Source organism: Oncorhynchus nerka, linkage group LG13 (assembly GCF_034236695.1).
Source record: "Oncorhynchus nerka isolate Pitt River linkage group LG13, Oner_Uvic_2.0, whole genome shotgun sequence".
Lineage (NCBI taxonomy): Eukaryota > Metazoa > Chordata > Actinopteri > Salmoniformes > Salmonidae > Oncorhynchus > Oncorhynchus nerka.
In genome coordinates, this window is record NC_088408.1 from 24866975 (window position 1) to 24892504 (window position 25530).

The following is a 25530-nucleotide window of genomic DNA, read 5'->3' on the forward strand; positions in this document are numbered from 1 at the left end:
CTTTCTAGAGCTCCGACCTGATCACATTATGATTTGAACTCGATTTTTCTTAGTTCCCAGTTGTCTTGAAAGCGCCATACATTTACAATAGAGGTGCGTTCAGTTCTCTTGAACTTTTGCTACGTTGCGGAACAGATTATACTGAACGACACGTTGCCACAAAACGTTATTGAAGAAACGTTTGGTGGGTGCGCGAGGTGTGGCTTGGAAGCAATAAGTTACGTATTTAAAGGGAAATGGCCATGCTGTGAGCGTTCCTCAACCCACAACCCAAACACTCTCCGTTTTTCAACTGGTTCTTTCCGCTCAATTGAATGCTCCAGAACGTAAAAACGTACTGAACGTAGTCCTGATGTCTCAGCGCATTCACATTTAATTGGCTGATAATTGTACTATACTATCAGAAATATTAGCAAGTAGCCGTGTAAAGTGTTGCATTTCCTTCCTCACAAATTCAACAAAATAGCTACGCATACAAAAATATACTTTACAAGACATATAAAATGTTAAACATCTTGATTGGCTTTATAACGCGCCCATAACGTAGTTTATTACAAAGAAAATGACTTGTGTCATAACTGTTCTGGTGATTATAGATGATTATAAATAAAGTTTCTCTCCATTGAATCAAGATGGCGGCCTACACATCGTCTTTGGCAACAAGATGTTTAGGTAGATATTTAATAAAACGCACTCAAAACAACATTTGGATTTCCACGAGCAGCATTGCAAAAGGTGAGAGATTCTACATGTTGTCCAAATGTTTCATTTGGGGATCATTCAGAGGATTGATACGGTTGTCCAAGCTTACAGTTAGATAACTTGCATAACATTAGCTAACGTAAATTGCTAGCTGTAGCCTGTTAGCACGTTGATTTGGTGTGCATTACAGTACATAAAGGGCTAACTAGCTAGCCTCTTAGTCTTTGATACACGCCCATTTACAAAACTCAATGTGATGAGACTTATTGGCATGATGATCAACTATTAATTCCTAACATGAACATACAGTATTATAGTTGTGTGTTGATAATAATCTGCTGTTGTATGTCGACTGTATGTGTTGATGGTACACTGTATCGTTGTCTTCATCCTCGTCTTTGCCAGGCTACACAACAAGCACATGTAATCCATCCACATCACCTTTGACCCCCTTGAACAAAGCCAGGTCAGACACCTCGGCGTCCACCAGAACTATTGAGCAGCACTATGACAGTCTCATCCGCTGTGGCTCGCTAGTGGAGGACACTCAACAAATAGATGCTCTACGTCAGCTGGGACAACTGCAGAAAACCCTGCGAGGGTATTCCAACAGCATCTACCTGACCCCACCCAAGCCTAAGGTGAAGGAGGCAAAAGACAGCAACGCAAAGCAACAGAAAGTAAACGATTACAGACTGAGCAAAACTGAAGGGGATGATGCTCCCACAGAAGAGGTATAGATCACATGACTGATGCACTAGCTAATGCAACAAATTGATGCAATACATAATTTCATGCTGAATGGTTGTCCTTTTTGTATTGCATGGTTAGTTGATATTATTTATTCCTATGTGAATATTGCATCATGGTTATTACAACTTTCATAGAAGCTTTCTCCTTCCTATACTTTTAAGGTTGATGGAGAATGCTGGATTGTCATTGGATGACTCATCTGTCACTCACAGCATGCCTCTAACTAACTGGATCAGTATTCTCCAGTGTTTTCCCCCTACTGTGTCCCAGTTAGCAAACAGAAGCAATTAGTCACTTGATTATAATGTTCCTGACATTTGGCTTGCCCTCACCTAACATTATGGCCCTGTGTGCTTTCGAGAGAATGTTGATGAAACACTATCAAGACCCGATTCAGTGAGAAGGGATAGATTGCAGTACAATAAAACAACTACCAGTATGTACAGAGTTTTGCAAACCAAGCAATGCTCCGAAGCAAAATTCCCTTTACCAGTTGTAGAGCGTTTGTGGAAAGCCACATTGTTCCTCAGTTCAATAGTAGTCTAGCTGATCCATAAGGTCTACATGTGACACAACACTATTATTAGGCCTAGTCATACACAGTTAGATTGCCATTGCCCAATCATTAATTCTGCTAGATGAGCTTTATAAATTGAATGGTATCTGGACTGTTAGCCTTGCATGAAGCTCCATTGACATCAAACATTTTGGAGCAGGGCACCATGGGACATTACAGAGGATCTGCCTACCACACTGACTTTCTTTGTACCCCTAATGTTTTTGGAGCCCTGGTGGGAGGGTAAGCGGTGTGCGTGTATTTGTGGGTGTGGCGGTTTTAGGTCTGTATGGGGGGTTTTTTTTTTTTTTTTAGGTCAGGGAACGGTGGAGATGTCTATGCTATGGGGTGGGGGTGTAGGGGTCTGGCAGGCACACTGACAGAGCGGGGTAGGATGAGATGTTTTGGATCGCAGGAAAGAGAGACCTCCTGCTGTGGTGGCCCTGGTTCTCCTCTCTCATCATCCCGGTGCAGTAATGAGGGCATCCCCATTGTCTAGTACATTCCGGACTGAAAATACTGATGTGTACCCCCTCTCCTCTTCATCCTTGTTTGTCAGTCTGCCACACACATACATACACACACACACACACACACACCACATGAATAGAGTTCTTATGCAATTACACTGTTTTGAATCAGGTCATGTTGCTGCTGTCTGCTCTCTCTGTTGGCATTCATTCACCATTGTACTCTGACTGACTATGAGCAGACTACACTTGACTTAATATTGACCCAATGTGGCATGTTTTTGTAGTGGCTTACAATGGTACAGTGTTTATGAAGGATCCACCCCAATTCAAGTCAGATTGGTCATCCTGTCTACTAGGCCTTGGTCAGTTTGACCAGTTGTTAAGATACCCAACCATCATAACAGTCCTCATTGACATTTCACCTTTCTTAGAAGTGGACTGATTGTTATGGTTACAGGATATAAAAATGGGGTCTATAACAAAGATCTCAACCTCTGACACTAACCTGTTGACACGTGAACTTTTTGCCCGTGAGCTATTCTACACTCGAGAGCCGGTGCAGGATGAGCGTGAGAGTGAAAATTGGCGACTGAGCTGTGTGGAGGGCCGACTGACTGAGGAGAGGCATTCCTTGTCCTTCTCCACTCTGCCGTAACATTAAAACATGGCTGCCAGCCACCACCGACAATTACTGCCCGCGTTTCCAGAGAGCAGCTTGGAAAGTCAGTGAGAAGTCACACACTGTCTTCCAGCATTTCACCTCAGTGGAGGACAGGACAGGGAAGGAGAGAGGCGGAGAAGACAGGACAGGGAGACGGGAGGGTGGGAAGAAGGGGAGGAATGTTTTTTTCCGCCAATGAATCAGCCATTGTCGTGAGATATGAGAGTCTGGTGCTTCATGAAGGGCAGTGGACACTGACTAATGTTGCTGCTAAATTAAATCCGCTCCAAAAAAACATTATCTGTGAGGTAGTTTACGGAGGACAACAACTTATCTTTTTCCACAACAACCTGGTCAAGAAGTTGCAAACAGTGGGCCTATGATTATGTGATTGTAGGATAAAATCAGGACAATTCAGGAATGACTTAACACTTCCCCCACCACACCACTTCAACACAGTATCTCAATCAGCCAGTCCAACCCGGTGGGTTTGTAGACGTCCACTAGACCAGTGTTTCCTATCTCCAGTCCTCCCAACATAACATATTTTTGTTTTAGCCCTGGACAAACTCCCCTGATTCAATTGAGGGCCTGTTGATTAGTTGACATGTTGAATCAGGTGTGCTTGTACGGAACTACAACAAAAATGGGTACTGTTTGGGGTACTGAAGAACTGGAGTTGGGAAACACTGCACTAGACCTCGGATGAACCTCTACAGTCCCCCCCCATTGTTCTGCTGATTATGCTTTCTTCGTGGGAACCCTGTCTTGTTGATTAGATGTCCTTTGTCTTGCTCCACTGCAGTAGGCTAGTTGTCTAGAGAACTGGAATCATACTGTAGTACTCCAAGGCTTGATGCCCTGACTGTAATTCGGGATTTAAACAATGATATGGAAATGAATAGTCTATGTTCCATAGGCCTATACTTTCTAGTGTAATTTGATTCAATGATAATTCATTAATATAGCTAGCTACTCAGTGATCCCCTTTCTCAATATGACCCATCTCATTCCAATTCTCATAATAGCTGGATTGACATGCTTATTGTCAATGACGACAAGCATCTGTGAAAGATGTGAAAAACAAGCATTGTTACATTTGACATTTTGGTGACAGTCATGACTGTTCATTTATGTTTATGTTTAATCCACAGGAGGAGCGCCTGCTTCCCCTACCACCACCTAGAGGGTTCTATATCCATGGTGATGTTGGTAAGACACATTATCTGCAGGTTGTAACACATTATCTTTCACCTCTGGACTTCTCCATTCAAGGACTACCACCTCTCGACTCCTTTAGTGTGTGTCACTTCCTAAAATACCATGCATCTTCACATTTATCACAATCACTGCTTTTCTCCTGTAATGCTAGTGTGTGTTGCAGCTGGCAATAAACCCGTCTCCTACTAAGCTGTCTCCCTCTAACCGGGGGCAGTTGTTCCATCCACCTTTTACAAGCAACTCTATAGGTCCACCTCATACCGGGTGGCGCTCACTTTCAACACATTACCCACAAGTTATAACACATAATCTGCTAGTTAAAACATTATCTACAAAGTATAACCCATTATCTGCTAAATATAATGCATTATCTGCCAGTTAAAACATTATCTATAGGTTATAACACATATGATAGTTCTAACACTTACTTAGATTCAGTTTGTGGCTTACCCTGTTACTACTGAATAGGCATGGTATTGTCATGTTTCATGCTTTTCTGGGGGGATATTGTTAACTATATTTTATGATGAATATATGTTTCGTTCTTGTCCGTCTTTTTTGGGGAAACTCCAGGCACAGGGAAGACCATGCTTATGGATATGTTTTACTCTCATGTGGATAACGGACGTAAGAAAAGGGTCCATTTTAACAGCTTCATGTTGGACATCCACAAAAGTTAGTACTCTCCTCCTAGTATGTCTCTTAATATACAGCTGTCAGAGGTTTGTTTGCTTGACTTTGAGCAAGTCCGACACCTCCATACATTCTGTATCGTATATTTACCTCACTCTCTGTTGATCCTGATGCCATAATTGTGTACCATTATGCATATAAGTGAAATTACTGCTGTTACTACTACTATGCATTGTTAAGGGGGTTTGAATTTCAGATGCAGGTGTGCTTTAAGATGTTTGTGTCTGACGATTGTGTAACCTTGTTTAAGGGATCCACCGGAGGAAACAAAGCACTCCTCAACGGAGGCTGGGGAAAATGTTCACCTATGACCCCATCTCGCCGGTTGCCATGGAGATCAGCAATGAAACCTGTGTCTTGTGTTTTGACGAGTTTCAGGTGAGTGTGTGTGTGCGCATGCGTGCGTGTGTGTGGAACAAGGAGGACATGAGGTGACTCAAGCAGGTGTTTTTGAACACAGAACAAACTATAGTTAAAAAACAGCATAACAAAAGGCACAAAACAACAAGGACTGTAATTCCCATTAACTCTCGACTGCACAAACTAATAAGACAGAACGCTGATTTAGTCAGTGGAGTTTTATGTGCCAGCTAATGGGGATGATGACATGGACAGAATTAGCAGATCCTTCAAAACATGAACATCTCATTTATACTGATGAACAGTAGGCTAGATCATAGGCAGGCTAATGACTAAAGTATTTCCCCATGTTCTACTCTTGCTTAGAGCCATCTGAGGGCAAGGTGCTAAGTCTCCTCACACTCACTTAAACAGGGCTGAAGCCACCTAGTGGTTGGTGTGAGTGTAGCGGCACTCTGAAACCCTACTAGAGGCACTGAAACAGATTTTTTACATAAAGGAAGCTGCATCCCCACACATTTGCTCTGGATCATAGGTACTTCTTATAAGCAGTCCAACAGCATTTAAAATAACTGTTGCCTTTCCGACAATCCTAACAGTAGTGATGTATCCAATGGGACAAATAAGACCAGTACTCTGCTTTTTAGCTGTTTTGTCATGCTGGCTAGTTGATATCTGCATTGAGAGGCATATAGCCTTGCTTCTCAGTGAGCAACAATAAGACGCATAGGTATTATCATTCATCCTTATGGGGGGGTCAAAGATCACCCAAGGCAATGTCTCTCTCTCTCTCTCTCTCTCTCTCTCTCTCTAATCACTCCCAGGGTGCATCGGTGTGGAACAAGAGCCTCTCCTTTCATTCTCTATTTTCACATTTTAAACTGCTGCACACTCTCCTCTCACATCCTCATTGATTTGTTTTGTTTATGGTTGCCTTGCTGCTTTGCTTTCTTTGCTTCTCGACTGTTGCTACCGGCGAATATGGACAACACACGTGTGTTGTATATGATGCATAAACAAGAGGACGAATGGGAGGGAGGGAAGGAAGGAGTGGGGAACAGAGTGTGTGTGGGGGGGTGGGGGGAGTTGAGGGTCCATACCAATCAGCATCCTCCTCCACTCAGCCATGCAAATTAGGCTATGTGGGTATCAGTCGCACTCGCCTGCTTCCTTAAGTGAGTGGCGCTGGAAAGCGGCTGGCGGCAGCAGCGGGTCAGATGGATCTTATCCTCTTAAATGCTAATGACATTTCTCCTTTCTCTTCATTAGCACTGTGCCATTATCAGTAATTTGTAGCCCCCCCCTTTGTCCCCCTCCAAGTCTCTCTAATGAATACTGGGCATTGAGAAGGACGCCTGAGACGGAGAGAGGGATGGAGAGACTGAGGAAGAGAGACTGAGGACAGAGACAGAGTGGGAAGAAAGCGCTTCAGGCTTTCATTGTCTCAGAACCCCAGTCAGTGGGGCCTATCTGTGAAATTACTCAGGTTGTGTTGTTGTGTACGTAAAGGGGTGTAAGATCAAAAGAGGCCTAATTTGGCACCCAAGTGCGACGCCGCGGTAAACTGACTCCCCGCTAGAGTAATTGGATGCTCATTTGAATATCGACAGTGGTGGTGGTGGCGGCGGTCGCACCGTTGTTTTTGTGTTACACAAGTGCAGTATATTAGCCCCCCTTCTCTGGGAAACCTTTCGTATCTATCTCTCCCCCCTCTCTTCGTATTCAGCAATCAATATCGGCCCTTGGAGTGTGTGGTGTGTTTAGGGCCCATGAATAAACAAATACGGGTTGGATAAAGGTCATAATTAAATGATTCTTTTGAAATTAAAATGAAAAATAACGGCTGGAGGAAATGGGGCCTATTCAGTGAGTATATAGGGCCCAGGCACCTTGGCTTGGCTTTATGTGGATGTGACACACACACACACACACACACACACACACACACCTTAATTTGCTGAAGGAGAGTGCCTCTTGCTGCCTTGTTGCAAAATCAAGGCTTTAGCTCCGATGCTAATGTAGTATTGGCAGAGGTCATAGGGGTTAGCATGTGAAAGTAGAAGACACTCCAGGCTAAGAAAGGCAGCATATGCTGTGGGGATGGCAGTCATAAGTGTCTGTAAGGCAAGGAAAAGAGAGGGACGTTAAGGAGGGGGAGGGACCATTAGATGACAGGAACACCGTTCCTCTTATCCACAAGTTGGACAACCCTACATGGACTACAGTCTGCTTGATTCCTAATGAAATACATTAGAGTGGATTTGACCAAGGAGATAGATTAGTGATCATAGAGATATTGGGGGCGGGGGACAGAAGTACAGTACAGTTTTACTATTTGGCAAGATGGTCAGTCAATCAGTTGCTCATTATGTTTGCCAATGTCCTCTTCACATGTGTGGATTGATTCAACATAGTGCCGTGTAGTTGTCTGTTGGTGGAAAAGCCAGCGGTTCCATAGTGCTAATGGATAATGATTGTAGAGGCCAGCAGCAGCTCAGGGACAGTAACGCCGCCAGGGCCCTCTTCACAAAATGTCCTCCATCTCACACGCACACACAATCACACACACTTCACACCTTTTGTGCGGCCATCTGGGAGTCGCTTTGTTTGCCATTGTGGCCCCTGTTTGAATTCATATTGCTTTCATTTTTTTGTTATTCTTTTCTTTCTCTCGCTTTGTCTGTTTAGTTGATTAGCTCAGCCTCGCCGCGTTGGCTTGGCTACTTGTCCATGACAGAAAGCTGCTTCGTGACCATTTGCAATGGGATGGCGGGTGTGACCATGACCAGGGTGAAAGAATAGAAATGACGTACACCTAAATGACTTTAATCAGCTCAGGAGATTGCGTGGTCATTCTCAGCTCCCATGTGTTGACATATATGCACTCACAACCATATGCTTGTCTGCCACAAGAGAAGGCACATTGTAGTCTGGCTGCCTTTAAATTCTCTCTCTCTCTCTCGCCCCCCTCCCTCCAGGTGACTGACATCGCTGATGCGATGATTCTGAAACAGCTGTTTCAGACGTTGTTCAGGACCGGGGTAGTGGTGGTGGCCACCTCCAACAGGCCCCCTGACGGTGAGGTCAAAGTAAATTCGCTCTCTGTACTGAGTCTCTTAAGGTGAGATACTACAGTTCGGATACCTTTCTGATTCACACGACTCATATGATTCATAGGACTCATATGATTCATAGGACTCATATGATTCACACGACTCATGCGTCATTCACGCATAACTGTGGTATCGTTGCACTGTTATCTGATTTTGTAGCACAAACGCACAGTCACAGTCCTACACCATTGTCAGCTTGTATAACAATGCAGCTCTCTCCTTTCTCCCTGTTGTGCTGTTGAACATGCTTCTTTAACTCTACAGTACCTCTCCAATTCACATCCAGTCCAACCTGTTCACTTCACATCGTGTCAAGCTCACCTTTCTCTTCCATATAGCTCACTCCATTGTTTTCCAATTATACTCACAATTTGGGCAAAAACAAATGGGAAAGGGGGATACCTAGTCAGTTGTCCAACTGTCTTCCGCATTTAACCCAAACCATCTGAATCAGAGAGGTGCGGGGGGCTGCCTTAATCCACATCCACGTCTTTGGCACCCGGGGAACAGGGCGGGGGCAGAACAACAGAACGACAGATTTTTACCCCGTCAGCTCGAGGATTCGATCCAGCAACCTTCTGGTTACTGGCCCAACGCTCTAACCACAAGGCTACTTGCCGCCCTAAATGCTGTGTTCTTATGGGAGAAGTTCCTTCCTGTTTCACACCGTTCCAAAACATTTCTCCCTACTGAACACAGCCCTGATGATGATGCTGAAGGAAAGAGCGAGGGGTAAAAGCGCAGACATACATTTAAATATATGGCTCTGGGGTGAACTAGGCTTCTTTCTGTTTGTTGAACTGATGTTGAACATCTCCCTCCTTGTCTTTTTCTCCATACCACTGTATTATCTGAATCACCTGAAGTCCAGTGGTGTGTGTTGCCTGTCTGGATCAAAGACTGTTCAAAGCGTTATTTTTAATCATGAAAGAAGGAGAACATTATTTGATACACGTTCCATGAATCAAGCCATTTAAACTCTTTAATCTCTCGCTCCCTCCCTCCCTCTCTTTCTCTCTCATTCTCTCTTTGTTGATTCCACCGCTGTCGTTTTTGTCAAGGCTGTGATGTTACATTTAATGCTAAGTGAGCAAGGTGGCGAGGGAGAGTGAGAGAGGGAGTAAGAATGGAAGGAGAGCGAGAGATAAAGACATGACGTTGGCGCTCTTCTCAGGGTTAACGTCATCAATGTCTCGTCGCTCAATGGGTTTCCAGTTGATGGCAACTGAGATCCCTCTCTCTTTCATATACAAAGACAAGCTTGTCTGACATTTACCAGCCATTAAGAACAAAGCGGCAGACCACGCAAACTTGATGGAGATGCTTGTTTGTTTTTTAATTAGAAGGCAAATGGAACACTAAGCCCTCAGAGACAGCCTGACATGAAAGTAAAGGAGGATTCCTCCTTTATTGATCTCCACATGAGATTGTGCTAGCTAGGCTATCAAAAGCAGCTAAAGTGGGATATGTGGCATATAGATGGCGCTAGGCTATCAAAAGCAGCTAAAGTGGGTTATGTGATTGAAGGGGAACTTACTTAGAGACGATGTGTCACGCTCCCCAGCACACGCTTGTTTTTGTCTGTTGTTGTGTAGCTAGAGCAGAGCAGTTGTCGTCCTTTAGATGCACTTGTGTTAATGGATGTTTAGTAGAGACGACAGGCTGAATGATTAATTTCAAGGTTTACACACTAGAGATTGTGGTGTATCTAGCTGCTTGCCTCTCAGGTCCATTGTAGGTCAGGCCACCTTACATTTCAATTAGATCTAATGTTGCTTCTCACACACAACCTGAAAGGATGGATGTGGGCTGTATGATTAGGCTTCTCCACCCACAGTAAAAAATGTACTTTTTCAATGTGTTATATTTGCTTCCTCCTTACTTTTTCTATTAAAGTTGCTGTAAACATGCTTATTTCAAACCATTACTACATTGATAGGAGCCTTCTCACAACACACATCGTTATGTGTAGTATACAGTGCATTCGGAAAGTATTCAGACCCCTTCCCTTTTTCCACATTTTGTTACTTTACAGCCTTATTCTGAAATCGATTATATAAAAACAATTCCTCATCAATCTACACACAGTACCCTTATAATGACAAAGTTGAAAACCGGTTTTTAGATTTTTTTTGCAAATGTATTAAAAATAAAGTATTCAGACCCTTTATGAGACTCGAAATTGAGCTCAGGTGTATCCTCTTTCCATTGATCATCCTTGAACTGTTTCTACAACTTGATTGGAGTCCAACTGTGGTAAATTCATTTGATTAGACATGATTTGGAAGTTGACAGTGCATGTAAAGGGCAAAAACCAAGCCATGAGGTAGAAGGAATTGTCCGTAGACCTCAAGAGACAGGATTTTCGAGGCACAGATTTTTGGGAAGGGTACCAAAACATTTCTGCAGCATTGTAGGTCTCCAAGAACACAGTGGCCTCTATCATTCTTAAATGGAAAAAGTTTGGAACCACCAAGACTCTTCCTAGAGCAGGCCTCCTGGCCAAACTGCAATCAGGGGAGAAGGGCCTTGGTCAGGGAGGTGACCAAGATGGTTCTTCTGTGGAGATGGTTGTCCTTCTGGAAGGTTCTCCCATCTCTGCAGCACACCACCAATCAGGCCTTTATGGTAGAATGGCAGGACGGAAGCCACTCCTCAGTAAAAAGGCACATGACAGACCACTTGGAGTTTGCAAAAAGGCACTTAAAGGACTCTCAGACCATGAGAAACAAGATTCCCTGGTCTGATGAAACCAAAATGTAACTCTTTGGCCTGAATGCCAAGCGTCACGTCTGGAGGAAATCTGGCACCATCCCTACGGTGAAGCATGGTGGTGGCAGTATCATGCTGTGGGGATGTTTTTCAGTGGCAGGGACTGGGAGACTAGTTGGGATCGAGGGGGAAAGATGAACGTAGCAAAGTACAGAGAGATCCTTAATGAAAACCTGCTGCAGAGCGTTCAGGACCTCAGATTGAGGCGAAGGTTCACCTTCCAACATGACAACCCTAAGCACACAGCCAAGATAACGCAGGAGTGGCTTCGGGACAAGTCTCAATGTCCTTGAGTGGCTCTGGACTTGCACCCCCGAACGAACATCTCTGGAGAGACCTGAAAATAGCTGTGCAGCGACACTCCCCATCCAACCTGACAGAGTTTGAAAGGATCTGCATAGAAGAATGTGAAAAACTCCCCAAATACAGGTATATCAAGCATGTAGCGTCATACCCAAGAAGTCTTGAGGCTGTAATCGCTGCCAAAGGTGCTTCAAAAAAGTACTGAGTAAAGGGTTTCGAATACTTATGTAAATGTGATATTAAAGTTTTAGATTTTTTTGCTTTGTCATTATGGGGTATTGTGTGTAGATTGAGGTAAAAAGGTAGATTGAGGTAAAAAAAAAAAAAAACATCAACAATTTAATACATTTTAGAATAAGGCTGTAACGTAGCAAAATGTTGAAAAAGTCAAGGGTTCTGAATACTTTCCAAATGCGCTGTAGCTCCAACTGTTGTTCTCTCCACTAAGAAGGTACACTATATATACAAAAGTATGTGGACAAATGAATGGATTCTGCTATTTCAGCCACACCCATTGCTGACAGGTGGATAAAATTGAGCACACAGCCATGCAATCGACATAGACTAACATTGGCAGTAGAATGGCCTTACTGAAGAGCTCAGTTACTTTCAACGTGGCACCGTCATAGGATGCCACCTTCCCAGCAAGTCAGTTTGTCAAATTTCTGCCCTGCTAGAGCTGCCCCGGTCAACTGTAAATGCTGTTATTGTGAAGTGGAAACGTCTAGGAGCAACAAAGGCTCAGCCGTGAAGTGGTAAGCCACATAAGCTCACAGAACGGGACCGCCGAGTGCTGTAGCACGTAAAAATCGACACTCACTACTACTAAGTTCTAATCTGCCTCTGGATAGCAACATCAGCACAAGAACTGTTCGTTGAGAGTTTCATGAAATGGGTTTCCATGGCTGAGCAGCCGCATACAAGCCTAAGAACCATGCACAATGCCAAGCATCGGCTGGAGAGTGTAAAGCTGGCCACATTGGACTCTGGAGCAGTGGAAACGCGTTCTCTGGAGTGATGAATCACACGTCACCATCTGGCAGTCCAACAGACAAATCTGAATTTCGATGATACCAGGAGAACGCTACCTGACGGAATGCATAGTGCCAACTGTAAAGTTTGGTGGAGGAGGAATAATGGTCTGGGGCTAGGCCCCTTTGTTCCAGTGAAGGGAAATCTTAATGTGTCACAGTCGTCCTCCTCTTCATCTGAAGAGGAGAGGCGAGAAGGATCGGAGGACCAAAATGCAGCGTGAAATGTGTTCATGTTGAATGTTTAATAAACAAAGAACTGAACACTGAAACACTATACAAAAACAGTAAACAAAATAACAACCGTGAAGCTAATGCGAGCTGCGCTGAAACAAGCCATCAACATAGACAATCACCCACAAACAAACAGTGCAACCCAGGCTACCTAAGTATGATTCTCAATCAGAGACAACTAATGACACCTGCCTCTGATTGAGAACCATACTAGGCCGAAACATAGAAATACCCAAATCATAGAAAAACAAACATAGACTGCCCACCCAACTCACGCCCTGACCATACTAAATAAATACAAAACAAAGGAAATAAAGGTCAGAACGTGACATAATGCTACAGCATACAATGTCATTCTAGACGATTCTGTGCTTCCAAGTTTGTGGCAACAGTTTGGGGAAGGCAATTCCTGTTTCAGCATGACGATGCCCCCGTACACAAAGTGAGGTCCATACCAAAATGGTTTGTTGAGATCGGTGTGGAGGAACTTGACTGGCCTGCACAGAGCCCTGACCTCAACCCCATCGAACACCTTTGAGATGAATTGGAACTCCGACTGCGAGCCAGGCCTAACCGCCCAACATCAGTTCCAGACCTCACTAATGCTCTTGTGGCTGAATGGAAGCAAGTCCCTGCAGCAATGTTCTGACATCTAGTGGAAAGCCTTCCCAGAAAAGTGGAGGCTGTTATAGCAGCAAAGGGGGACCAGCTCCATATCAATGCCCATGATTTTAGAGTGAGATGGTGGATGAGCAGGTGTCCACATACTTTTGGTCATTTAGTGTACCTTAACAACGTTTAAACAGGTCTAACTTAATTGTCAGCTGCTACTCCTGTAAACTTAAAAACAAACATCAACAACACCTAATCATTTCCATCTTTCCAAGTAGTTTAAGGCTGTGTGTGTGTGTGTGTGTGTGTGTGTGTGTGTGTGTGTGTGTGTGTGTGTTTTATCTGTCTATCAGGGATGCTACTTCAGATGTAATTTGTTCCAGCAGAGCTAATTGGAAAGTCTATTCACGGGACTCTGTGGACAATGTCCGAGCTGAAAAAGCGAAAGTCCTTTCTCCCACCACCATTGTTTGGGAATGTATGAATTGTATGTTGCTGCTGCTAGCTGCTGCTGCAGGTAGAGAAATCCATTTTTCTCCCTCTGCCCCCATCCCCTTTGTGCTGCCTCCCCACCCATCCTTTAGTTCATCAATAGCCACTTTATGTGCCAATCTGTGGTGGGAGAATTACATTATTAGGAGGCTAAACAGCAGCGCTAACATGGCGCCTCCCTCTCCTTTCAGATCTATACAAAAATGGACTTCAGAGAGACGCCTTCCTGCCTTTCATCAACGTGTTGAAGGTAAAGACAGTCATCCCCTCTTCTCTCCTCTTTTTAATTTATTCATTCATTTCTCTCATCCACCTGACACCACACACGCATGCACACCTCTGTTACTGTGTCTGTCTCTTTCCAATATGCTATTGTGTGTTTTTGTGTGTGTGTTTTGTACCTGAGAAGCACGGTGTCACACACGATGTCACAAAACTGACTTTGATCATACCTGGAGATGGTGAAAGACTCAAAACAGACACAGAGAGCGAGGGGGATAGAAAGAGGGTGAACGCTCGCTGTGTGAATGGGAAATGGACACGCGAGCGGAGGGAATGAACCAGCCTGCTTGCATTTCAAAGTGAGGAGAGAAAGGGGCGAGGGAGGGGGGGAGACGGGTAAGGAGGGGGGTGGGCTGTGAGGTAGCACCATGGATAGAAACTAGCAATGCTCTGAGACTACTTTGCAATTTAATAGCATTATTATAAGCAGGTAGAACCATTATCCATTAACCATTATCCTGGCAGCACCAGAGATGATTACGAGGTGTTTATACTGACTATGATCATAAATAATTGCAGAATAATTTAACAGGAGAGGAGGAAAACATTCTTCCACTTTTCACAACTAAATAGTAGAGATAAACGTTTGGAGATGGATCCCTCTTCTGAAACGGAGGGTTGCGTGGGTGCTCTAACACACACACACACACACACACACACACACACACAATGAGAGTTCTTCCACGCACACACACGGACACACACACACACACACACACACAACAGGGGTACTGCTGAGTAATCATCAGAAGACGTACCAGAACATGCAAAACAGACATCCCAGGCATTTCCCAAAAGAGAGCGTCTGCTAATCCAAGAAGGACCTTTCTCATTGGCTAGATGATACCTTTTATCACTGGTGTATGTAGTTAACACAAACACTAACCTTTTTTTAAAGAGACTTAACTTACCGATTCTGCATGTTACTCATTAAGAAAAACGAGATTTCAGTCTTAGGGGTGTGGTTCGATGTGGAAGCTACTAATGTTTGTCACCCATGAGACACCATAGGAGCAAAGTCAGTATCTCAATAAATCTGAACTCAATAAATCTGTAATTAATTAATTAACTCAATTTGATCTTTTGCGAAGGTATTTGGTGCATTTTTCTCAAGTTCTAATTTTTTTGCCACATGTTGTCTTATGTAAACATAGTCCGATCAGCTACAGTGCTGGGCAGGTTTGTCTCACTGTCTGTGTCTTCTGCGGTAGAATTGGATAGAGCGCAATCACCACAGATGTATATATCCCTTGTTAGTGGGCAAATGAGCCTTTTGTGGAAAATCAAAAGCCTAACCATCAAATAAGTCATGACAAACTCACTTACAAAAGTCTGTTTTGGACAAGACTGACTTTGGCCAAAATTATCCTATTTTCACTTAGTAATCAATTTTGACACTAGAATAAATGTTTCTGACTATTTTTGATGCCACAGGCCGTTTTTTTCTCTCGGAGAAATTGTTTATTGGCTTCAGTTGCGCTTTTAAAGTCATAAAGCACTTGCACCCAAACTTCTATCTATCCATTGGTTGTGGAATGCACAGGTTCTCAGGGGATTAAGGTTTGGTTTGGGGGAGGGTTTAATGAAGAGCTTCAGGGTCACTGGAGCTTAACCGTGTGTCCCCCTCCATTTTGGTCTTTCACCAGGGCCTTAAAGTCACCCTACCCAAAAACCGCTCCCCTCTCCACCTCTTGCCCTCGTCCTAATCCCAGCCTCATAAGGAACTGTGAATGCCCCTGGTCCAATTCGGCCTCCTCTCTGTCCCCTGTCTTTCAGACTCCCATGTTCCCCTTTGTGAGGCCATCTGGTTTTGGGGTGGAGTGGAGAGTTTGGGGATGCTCCCCTCCCAACAGTGGACGTCCTGCCAAGTTAGCAAGGGGTGGTGGGGTTGTGATGGGGGTGGTTCCTCACCCCCCACTGGGTGACCCTTAATAGTTATAATTAAAGCTGGAAGGGACCAATGATTCCATCCCTCTGACTCTTTGGATGTAGAGTCAGTGTGTTTTGGGGTGAAGCCCTGGTGTGAACTGGGAGGATGGGGGAGTAGTGAATGAGTGAGAGTGTGAAAATGGCCTCTTACCTCTCCTCCCTGTCACCTGAGCTGGAGTGTTTGGGGTTAATTCCTTCCTCTCCAGATTGGATGTCTTATATCTCTATTGACTTCTGATTAGAGGAGACCCCAGGGACCCTCGAACCACCTTGCCAAGCCCCACAAACCATCCTGCCTCTGCCCCCCACTAGCTACCTTGCCGAGTCTTCTGATACCCTCCTGCCTAGCCCCCTCCTACTGCTCCCAGCGCTCACAGGGGTAGTTACATATGAGATGAAAGCGAGAGAGGGAGATCACACTCGCTTCGATCTGTCCTCTCTCCCTCTATCCCCCCCTTTCATTCTCTTCAGCATTTCTTTCTGCATTCTTTCTCTGTCCCTCCTCCAACTTTCTCTTCTTCACTCTTCCTTCTTTCTCTGTCTTTCCTTCTCTTTCCCTCGACCCCTCTTTCTCCTTCTTCTCTCCCTCTGTTCTCCCTTTCTGCAGGCCCAAGGACAGGATTCTGTGTGTACTGAATATTTTTCCCTGCCCTCTTTTGATGCCGGAGAAATATGATAACTTGATTGTTGTTTTTTCTCCTCATCTATCCTTCCATTGTGGTGGCTAATTGCTTTGTATGGCAGCCATTTTCTTTTTTGAAAATATATATTTTTATAAATAAGTCGACCACTGCAGATTGCTCTGCTGCAAGGAAAACATTGACTGAAATGGTTGTTCCTCTCTAGTAAAGGCCTTTCTGTCTGTTGAGGACCTACGTAGAGTGGTTTGAAGAGTTCCCAGTAAATTAAATTTGATGGCTGCTGTTGTCCCCCTGGCATTTAGTTACATAACAATAATGCTCCCTGTGCCTTGGGTTTTACTTTTTTCACAGCAGAGAGTTCAAGTCATGTATTTTCCAATGGAATATAAATAGCCTTGCATTTGTTGCTTCCATGGACATTCTATCGGTGAAATGTAATGGTGTTCTTATTTGTAATGCCTTTTCCTTTCAGGACTGGCATTCTGTCTTGCCCCTAGAATATTTGTTCTAAGTTTTTCTGTGAGTGCGTGTGGGTGTGACAGGCCTCGTCGGAGCTCCTTTGACATGAGCTTTAATCTAATAATGTCTCAATTATATCATGAAAGAGAGCAACGAGAGACTGGTGTTTTACACACTCAACATCTCTTTCCATCACTCACTCCCTATCTCTTTTTCCTTTTTCTCACATGTGCACCTACATTTATTTGTATTTCTCTCCTTCCATTGCCAGTGTTTCTTCATTCCAGTCTCCTGCTCTCGCTCGCTCTCTGACTGCCTCCCTCCTATAGGAGTACTGTTGTGATTGTCTGCTTCTCTCTGGAGCGCTAGTGGCCAGGTGCAGATGGGACACCCTCCTACCCATGCCGCTGCATGTCGTGGGGGGGGGGGGGGGGTACGGTGTGGAGGCTCCAGCTGGGGGTGGGGTGGGTGGGTCTGGAGGAGTGGAGCTGGGGGTTTCAGTGGGGTCCTGGATCACCTAAAGGCGGGCCCTGTGCTCAAAAGATGTTTCCTCAAGAGGAGCAGCCGAGGCAGGGGGAGGTTGTGAGAACGACCCCGTGGAACAAACCATCCAGGACCCAAGGCAGTCACACTTTAAGGGAATAGCTCATTAGGTGTAATTAGGGTGGTCACATTGTTATGTCCCTCCTGTAGCGTCACTTGGAGTGAATAAATTCACCACACACCCGCTTCCCTCCCCAGTTAGTGAAAACACTTTGATGTCAGAAGAGTCGTCCAGGACGGGCCAGCATAAAGGCACTGTTTTAGGCTTTCTCTTTCTCCCAACCCCTCTATCCCTCCCTCCCCTTTCTTCTCCCCCTTCACACAGGCTGTAAGACACACACGGATGAATGGATGACAACCTTTCCCCTCCAACTCCCGTCCACACACACACACACACACACACACACACACACACACACACACACACACACACACACACACACTCTCTCCCTGCCCTCCCCCCAACTCTTTTTCAGCCTTCCCACCCCATGTTCTTTGAGGCCTGGTCAATTCTTTGGGCCAAAAAAAAAAAAGAAGCATCAAATGTTTTCTGCAGTTGGTAATGAGGGAGTGGACCTCATCAGGCCGCAGTAGTCAGCTATCCTTGGCTTTTGTTGCCGCTCAATGGCACCGCGCTCTTTGAAAAACTCAAAAGCAACTTTTTGAGGAGTGAGGGACAGAGAAAAGGGGGGGGGGAGCCACTGTTTTTATGCTAAACGGCTGTCAAAGAGAGAGTGGTGGACAGCTTGGACAATGACATGATTGGAGCTACATGTTTTAGAATGACTTGTTCTAAAGAGACTGTCATGGCTGTGTGAGAAAACAAGATAAAGCAAGCAAGGGTGCTCTTTGACTGGTGGTGAGATGGAGAGAAGAGTAGAGTCATAGGTGAGTGAAATCTGCGAGGAAAGAGTGAGAACTTTCCAAACCCCTCAAGATAGTAATCATGTAATAACCCACAAGGCCTCCTGCTCATCTGAATAGAAATAACCAATGATGCCATCATCACTGATTGTGTTGCCTTCACGTCTCTGTCTATCTCGCTATCTCTCTCTTTCTCTTTCTCTCTCTCTCTCTCTTATTTTCCTTCAAGAGATGCTGTGAGTGACCCATCAGGCTTCTATAGGTAGACAAATCGAAGAGGGGAAAAAAAGATGGGAGAAGACAAGATTAGCGTTAGTTTTGTAATGCGACGTGGCGTTGATGGCGTCCCCGAGGTGTTATTGCGGAGGGACTATTTACCTGTCGGCCGCGGCGCTGCTTAGCGAGGTCGCGGCTGGGTTGATGAAATGACATGTCCCTTTTGTGCGTGGGGGATGGAGAGTTTGTCAGGTTGTTATTAAGCCTGATTCAACCAATTGGCTCAGAGTGGGAACCCCGTTCGTGTGAGCGGGCGCAGAGATAAGAAGTTGACAGCGGAGGTAGAAGAATGGAGTATTTCCGTCTCCTTGCTTTGTGGTGATTGCTAATTATCCCACTGCTCAAGGAGGCCGGTGGCACAAATTCACTGATTTCATAATTTGCTCCGAGCTGTCACTGAATACTGATTCGCCTGGCACGGCGATCGTTTGATGATATACGTTTTTTTTCACTCTTCTTTTCTTTTTTTCTGAGAATAGAGGAGATAATGATTATAGTGTGCCCCGCTCGCTGACATGTATCGCGTTGCCGTTTTATACTTACTGGGAAAGTTTGAACTCTGCAGCAGAAGTTTGAACTTTGCTGTTCCACTTGACTTAAGAAAGGACTGCAGATCAGCTAGATAAATACAACAATGAAAACATGACAAAAACATGAAGTTAGTCAAGCCTTAAAATATTTCAGGACACTTACTGCTATACTTGTGTCCATTGTCACCCTCCTGTGGAAATGCTATTATGCACCTTTCACTGTGTGTGTGTGTGTGTGTGTGTGTGTGTGTGTAGGAATACTGCCAGCCCATGGGCGTAGACTCTGGAGTTGACTACAGAAGACTGGACCTGCCTTCAGCAGGGAAACTCTACTACCTGTAAGTGTGTGTGTGTTGGGTCTGCGTGCATGAATGCCTGTACTGTACGTGTGTGTACCCATGTATACATTCATGTGTGTATTCTCTCACAATGTGAAATAGGATTTATAGCCACAGTCCTAAATAAGAGTCAGTCTCTTGAGTTTAGCTCATCTTTGTGTTTGTTCTGTCTGTCTTTGCCCCTGTTTATTTTCATTTGGGAACCTAACAAAACACACAAACTAACTGTTCTGCCAGTTTGCATTACTGTCACTGTAGGTCAGTGTCCTTAAAACGTCTTACGGCTGAAATCCCGTTAACGGGATCGATATGACAACAGCCAGTGAAAGTGCAGAGCGCCAAATTCAAACAACAGAAATCTCATAATTAAAATTCCTCAAACATACAAGTATTATACACCATTTTAAAGATAAACTTGTTGTTAATCCCACCACAGTGTCTGATTTCATAAAGGCTTTACGACGAATGCATACCATGCGATTATGTTAGGTCAGCACCTAGTCACAGAAAAACACAGCCATTTTTCCAGCCAAAGAGAGGAGTCACAAAAAGCACAAATAGAGATAAAATGAATCACTAACCTTTGATGATCTTCATCAGATGACACTCATAGGACTTAATGTTACACAATACATGTATGTTTTGTTCGATAAAGTTCATATTTATATCCAAAAATCTCAGTTTACATTGGCGTGTTATGTTCAGTAATGTTTTGCTTCCAAAACATCCAGTGATTTTGCAGAGAGCCACATCAATTTACAGAAATACTCATAATAAACATTGATAAAAGATACAAGTGTTATGGAATTATAGATATACTTCTCCGTAATGCAACCGCTGTGTCAGATTTCAAAAAAGCTTTACGGAAAAGGCACACCATGCAATAATCTGAGTACAGCGCTCAGACACAAAAACAAGCCATACAGATACCCGCCATGTTGTAGAGTCAACAGAAGTCAAAAATAGTATTATAAATATTCACTTACCTTTGATGATCTTCATCGGAATCCCAGTTCCACAATAAATGTTTGTTTTGTTCGATAAAGTCCATAATTTATGTCCAAATACCTCCTTTTTGTTTGAGCGTTTAGTTCACAAATCATGAGGCGCGAGCACTAGGTCCAGACGTAATGTAAAAAAGTTCCGTTACAGTTCGTAGAAACATGTCGCAAACGATGTATAGAATCAATCTTTAGGATGTTTTTAACAAAAATCTTCAATACTGTTCCAACTGGACAATTCCTGTGTCTTTAGAAATGCAATGGAAAGCAGGTCGCTCTCACGGCCGCGCGCGTGACCAGCTCATGGCCTTCTGCCAGACACCTGATTGAAACAGCCATCATTCGTTCCCCCTTCACAGTAGAAGCCTGAAACAAGGTTCTGTTGACATCTAGTGGAAGCCTTAGGAAGTGCAATCGGACCAAATTTACACTGTATCTTGGATAGGCAAAGAGTTAAAAAACTTCAAACCTCAGATTTCCCACTTCCTGGTTGGTTTTTGCCTGCCATATGAGTTCTGTTATACTCACAGACATTATTCAGTTTTAGAAACTTCAGAGTGTTTTCTATCCAAATCTACTAATAATATGCATATTTTAGCTTCTGGGCCTGAGTAGCAGGCAGTTTACTCTGGGCACTTTGTTCACCCAAGCTACTCAATACCGCCCCCCCCAGCCATAAGAAGTTAATGTCACTGCAGGTTAGTATCAGAGAGAGAGCAAGAGATGGACAGACCGAAAAAGGCAGAGGGAGTTAGGAGTAGGTAAGGACCGAGTAAGGACACTAACCTACATTGACAGTAAGGACACTAACCTACAGTGAGATCCCTAACCTACAGTGAGATTCCTAACCTACAGTGAGATCCCTAAACTACAGTGAGATGCCTAACCTACAGTGAGATCCCTAACATACAGTGAGATGCCTAACCTACAGTGAGATCCCTAACAGACAGTGAGATGCCTAACCTACAGTGAGATCTCTAACCTGCAGTGAGATGCCTAACCTACAGTGAGATCCCTAACATACAGTGAGATGCCTAACCTACAGTGAGATGCCTAACCTACAGTGAGATGCCTAACCTACAGTGAGATCCCTAACAGACAGTGAGATGCCTAACCTACAGTGAGATCTCTAACCTGCAGTGAGATGCCTAACCTACAGTGACAGTAAGATCCCTAACCTACAGTGAGATCTCTAAACTGCAGTGAGATGCCTAACCTACAGTGAGATCCCTAACCTACAGTGAGATGCCTAACCTACAGTGAGATCTCTAACCTGCAGTGAGATGCCTAACCTACAGTGAGATCCCTAACATACAGTGAGATGCCTAACCTACAGTGAGATCTCTAACCTGCAGTGAGATGCCTAACCTACAGTGACAGTAAGATCCCTAACCTACAGTGAGAGATAAAGGGACAGATGGAGGAGTAGAGAAATACAAAATGATTGAGTTTGAAAAGGCAGAGTACTTTTCTTCCAATTACCTGTACACACACACACACACACAGACACACACACACACACACACACACAGACAGACAGACAGAAAGACAGAGTATGAATAATGTTGTCGTTGCTCATTGCGTAGCCAGAGATTTCAAGTGCTTTTCTCTTTCAGTGTATGCAAATAAAACACACTGCGCTCCTCTTTACCTGAGCGAGAGTTAAAACACATGCACAGACAGACCGATTCAATCTGCCACGCATTCACAGGGTAATGTTTGTGTTTACAGTCTAACATCTAGTTTTTTTGAGATGGAGTGAAAAGCTAAGTACCCCCCTTCCTTCCCCCTCCCCGCACCCGCTGTTTGATGTGGCCTCTTCAGCCTTATTAATTTCATATTCTATTATCCCCCTCTTTCTCTCTTCCCCATTGTGTGTGTGTGTGTTTGTGTGTGTGTTTGTGTGCAGCACCAGAGAGCCTGATGCGGAGGCCTTCATGGATACGCTGTTTCACGAGCTGGCTGTGAGACAAAACAATGGTAGGAAGTTAATGTACCTCTTGTAGTAAGAGAAAGGGGGGAGAGAGAAAGTAAAAGGGTGAGAGAGGACTGGGGAGATTGAGAGACAAGGATGGGAGAAAAAGAGAGATGGGGAAAAATGGAGGCAAACAGAATATGTTCACTTACACTATTGGAACTTACATTACTATAGTAAACTGGTAGGGCCAGTGATATTGAGGCTAAAGTAGTGGCTATAGTTTCAGTATTGAGTTGTTTTCTGTGTATGATCAGCTCTATGTTGGGTCAATTAATCATGTGTGTGTTTCCATAGTAATGGGTCCCAGGGTCCTGACGGTGCAGGGCAGAGAGTTGAGACTGGAGAAGACCTGTGGAAACATCGCTGACTGTACCTTTAAAGAACTGTGTGATAGAGTGAGTTACTTCCACAACTATCTTCTCTATCACTCTCTCTTTATTTTTTTTGTATTTATCTCCCTCTCTCTTTCTCCCAACTCCGCCTCTCTCCTGCTTGTTATTGTATCTCTCTCTTCTCTGTGTTGACTATGCTCTGCTACTTTTTCTCTTCCAACCAGATCCCTCTATTCTTCCTTATTCTTCCGCTCTCTTTTTACCCTCACTCCCCCCTTCGCTCTATCGTTCCTGTTTTCTTAATTTATCCACTCATTGTACTTTTTCCTGCTGTTTTTTTCAACCTCCTTCATTGTGTCCTTCCCCTTTGTTTCTGCCTCTTCTTCTTTTACATTTTTTTTGCTCATTCTCAATCCTTCTGCTCTCGTCCTTGCTCTCTCCTTTCCCCTCCAATTCTATATTCATTCATCTGTGCGCTGTTCAAGGTCAAAGACTACAGGCTATTTTTAACAGTTTTTGTTCAGCAGGGAATAGCATTGGCCTTTTTAGTGTTTCTAAACTGAACAAAAATATAAATGCAATATGTAAAGTATTCAGACCCTTTCCACAGTACTTTGTTGAAGCACCTTTGGCAGTGATTACAGGGTATGGTGCTACAAGCTTAGCAAACCTGTATTTGGGGAGTTTCTTCCATTCTTCTTTGCAAATCCTCTCAAGCTCTGTCAGGTTGGATGGGGAGCGTCGCTGCACAGCTATTTTCAGGTCTTTCCAGAGATGTTCGATCGGGTTCAAGTCCGGGCTCTGGCTGGGCCACTCAAGGACATTCAGAGACTTGTCCCGAAGCCGTCACGAAGCCACTCCTGCGTTGTCTTGGCTGTGTGCTTAGGATCGTTGTCTTGTTAGAAGGTGAACCTTGCCCCAGTCTGAGGTCCTGAGCGCTCTGGAGCATGTTTTCATCAAGGATCTCTGTACTTTGCTCTGTTCATCTTTCCCCCATCCTGACTAGTCTCTGCTCCCTGCTTCTGAAAAACATCCCCACAGCATGATGCTGCCACCACTGTGCTTCACCGTAGGGATGGTGCCAGGTTTCCTCCACACGTGGCGCTTGGCATTCAGGCAAAATAGTTCAATCTTGGTTTCTCATGGTCTGAGAGACCTTTAGGTGCCTTTTGGCAAACTCCAAACTGGTTGTCAGGTTGCCTTTTACTGAGGAGTGGCTTCCGTCTGGCCACTCTACCACAAAGGCCTGATTGGTGGAGTGCTGCAGAGATTGTTCTCCCATCTCCACAGAGGAACCATCGGGTTCTTGATCACCTCCCTGACCAAGGCCCTTCTCCCCTGATTGTTCAGTTTGGCTGGGTGGCTAGCTCTAGGAAGAGTCTTGGTGGTTCCAAACTTCTTCCATTTAAGAATGATGGAGGTGGGGGGGGGACAAAATGACGCCGTAGAGAGAACACTGTGTTTCAGCGAGCTCCCGTGGCATTCGTAAATTTATATTTTTACATGAATCTCCTAGCTGGAAAAAGTGGTAGAATTGGCTAAATAAGTTTTCCTGCAATGAGTCTTGATGGCTATTTCTCAAAAATCTCCGACAACATGCCCAACAGAACTACTAAGAACTCGACCAAAACCACCATCCCTGTAGATGTGCAGGAGGAGCTAGCTAACGTTAGCGAAGCTAACACCATTGCGGATCCAGGCACAATGGACCTGGTGATTCAAAAGATGACTGATAACATTACTAAAGTGACCATACATTCACATCATATTTTATTACAGAGTTTAAAGCATTTTTCTCTATTAACTCTCAATCAACAGATAACCCCTCGCTCCTATGGGAAACCTGTAAAGCGTATGCCAGGGGTCTGATTATGTCATACACAGCCACTAAGAGGCGGAAAAAGCGTGAAAAGCAAAAAACGTTAGAGGGTGAATTAGAAACTAAAGAGAAGGACTACATTAAAACGCCCACTCCTGCCCTATGAAAGGAAATATCAGTCCTTAGATCAACGTTAGACTCTCTCCTAACACAGGACGCTGAAAAGACAATGAGAATGTCAGGCAAAAGCTATATGAACATGGCGATAAGCCAGGGAAGTACTTGGCATACCTAGCTAAAAGAGAGCTGACTCTCAGTCAATTGCTACTATTACTGATTCTGATGGCAAGCATTTATATGAAAATAAATTGATAAATGACTCATTTAAGACATTTTTTTACAAACTTTTATGCCTCAGAACTGCCAAAGGATGCACCCAAATTAATGGAGAACTTATTTTATAAGATTGAGCTCCCTACTATCTACGAAGAACAGAGGTCTCTCCTTAATGCCCCTATTACTGAGGAAGAGATAATGTTCGCAATTAAGAATCTGCAAAATG

General features: G+C 44.2%; 1 protein-coding gene across 2 annotated transcripts in view; it reads left to right on the top strand.

Annotated features, from left to right (window-relative positions):
• The first annotated feature begins 122 nt into the window (after positions 1 to 122).
• afg1lb (AFG1 like ATPase b) overlaps positions 123 to 25530 on the top strand; it is a 47081-nt gene continuing 21673 nt past the window's right edge. The window contains exons 1-10 of one of the 2 annotated variants that reach the window (XM_029676493.2): positions 123 to 735; positions 1165 to 1436; positions 4300 to 4357; positions 4940 to 5041; positions 5310 to 5437; positions 8398 to 8497; positions 14168 to 14226; positions 19756 to 19838; positions 22749 to 22819; positions 23112 to 23212. In XM_029676493.2, the coding sequence (XP_029532353.2) occupies positions 633 to 735; positions 1165 to 1436; positions 4300 to 4357; positions 4940 to 5041; positions 5310 to 5437; positions 8398 to 8497; positions 14168 to 14226; positions 19756 to 19838; positions 22749 to 22819; positions 23112 to 23212 (1077 nt within the window). In that variant the 5' untranslated portion in view covers positions 123 to 632. Of the gene's footprint in view, positions 736 to 1107; positions 1437 to 4299; positions 4358 to 4939; positions 5042 to 5309; positions 5438 to 8397; positions 8498 to 14167; positions 14227 to 19755; positions 19839 to 22748; positions 22820 to 23111; positions 23213 to 25530 lie in introns of both variants that reach the window. The other variant, XM_029676492.2, reaches the window with a different exon arrangement.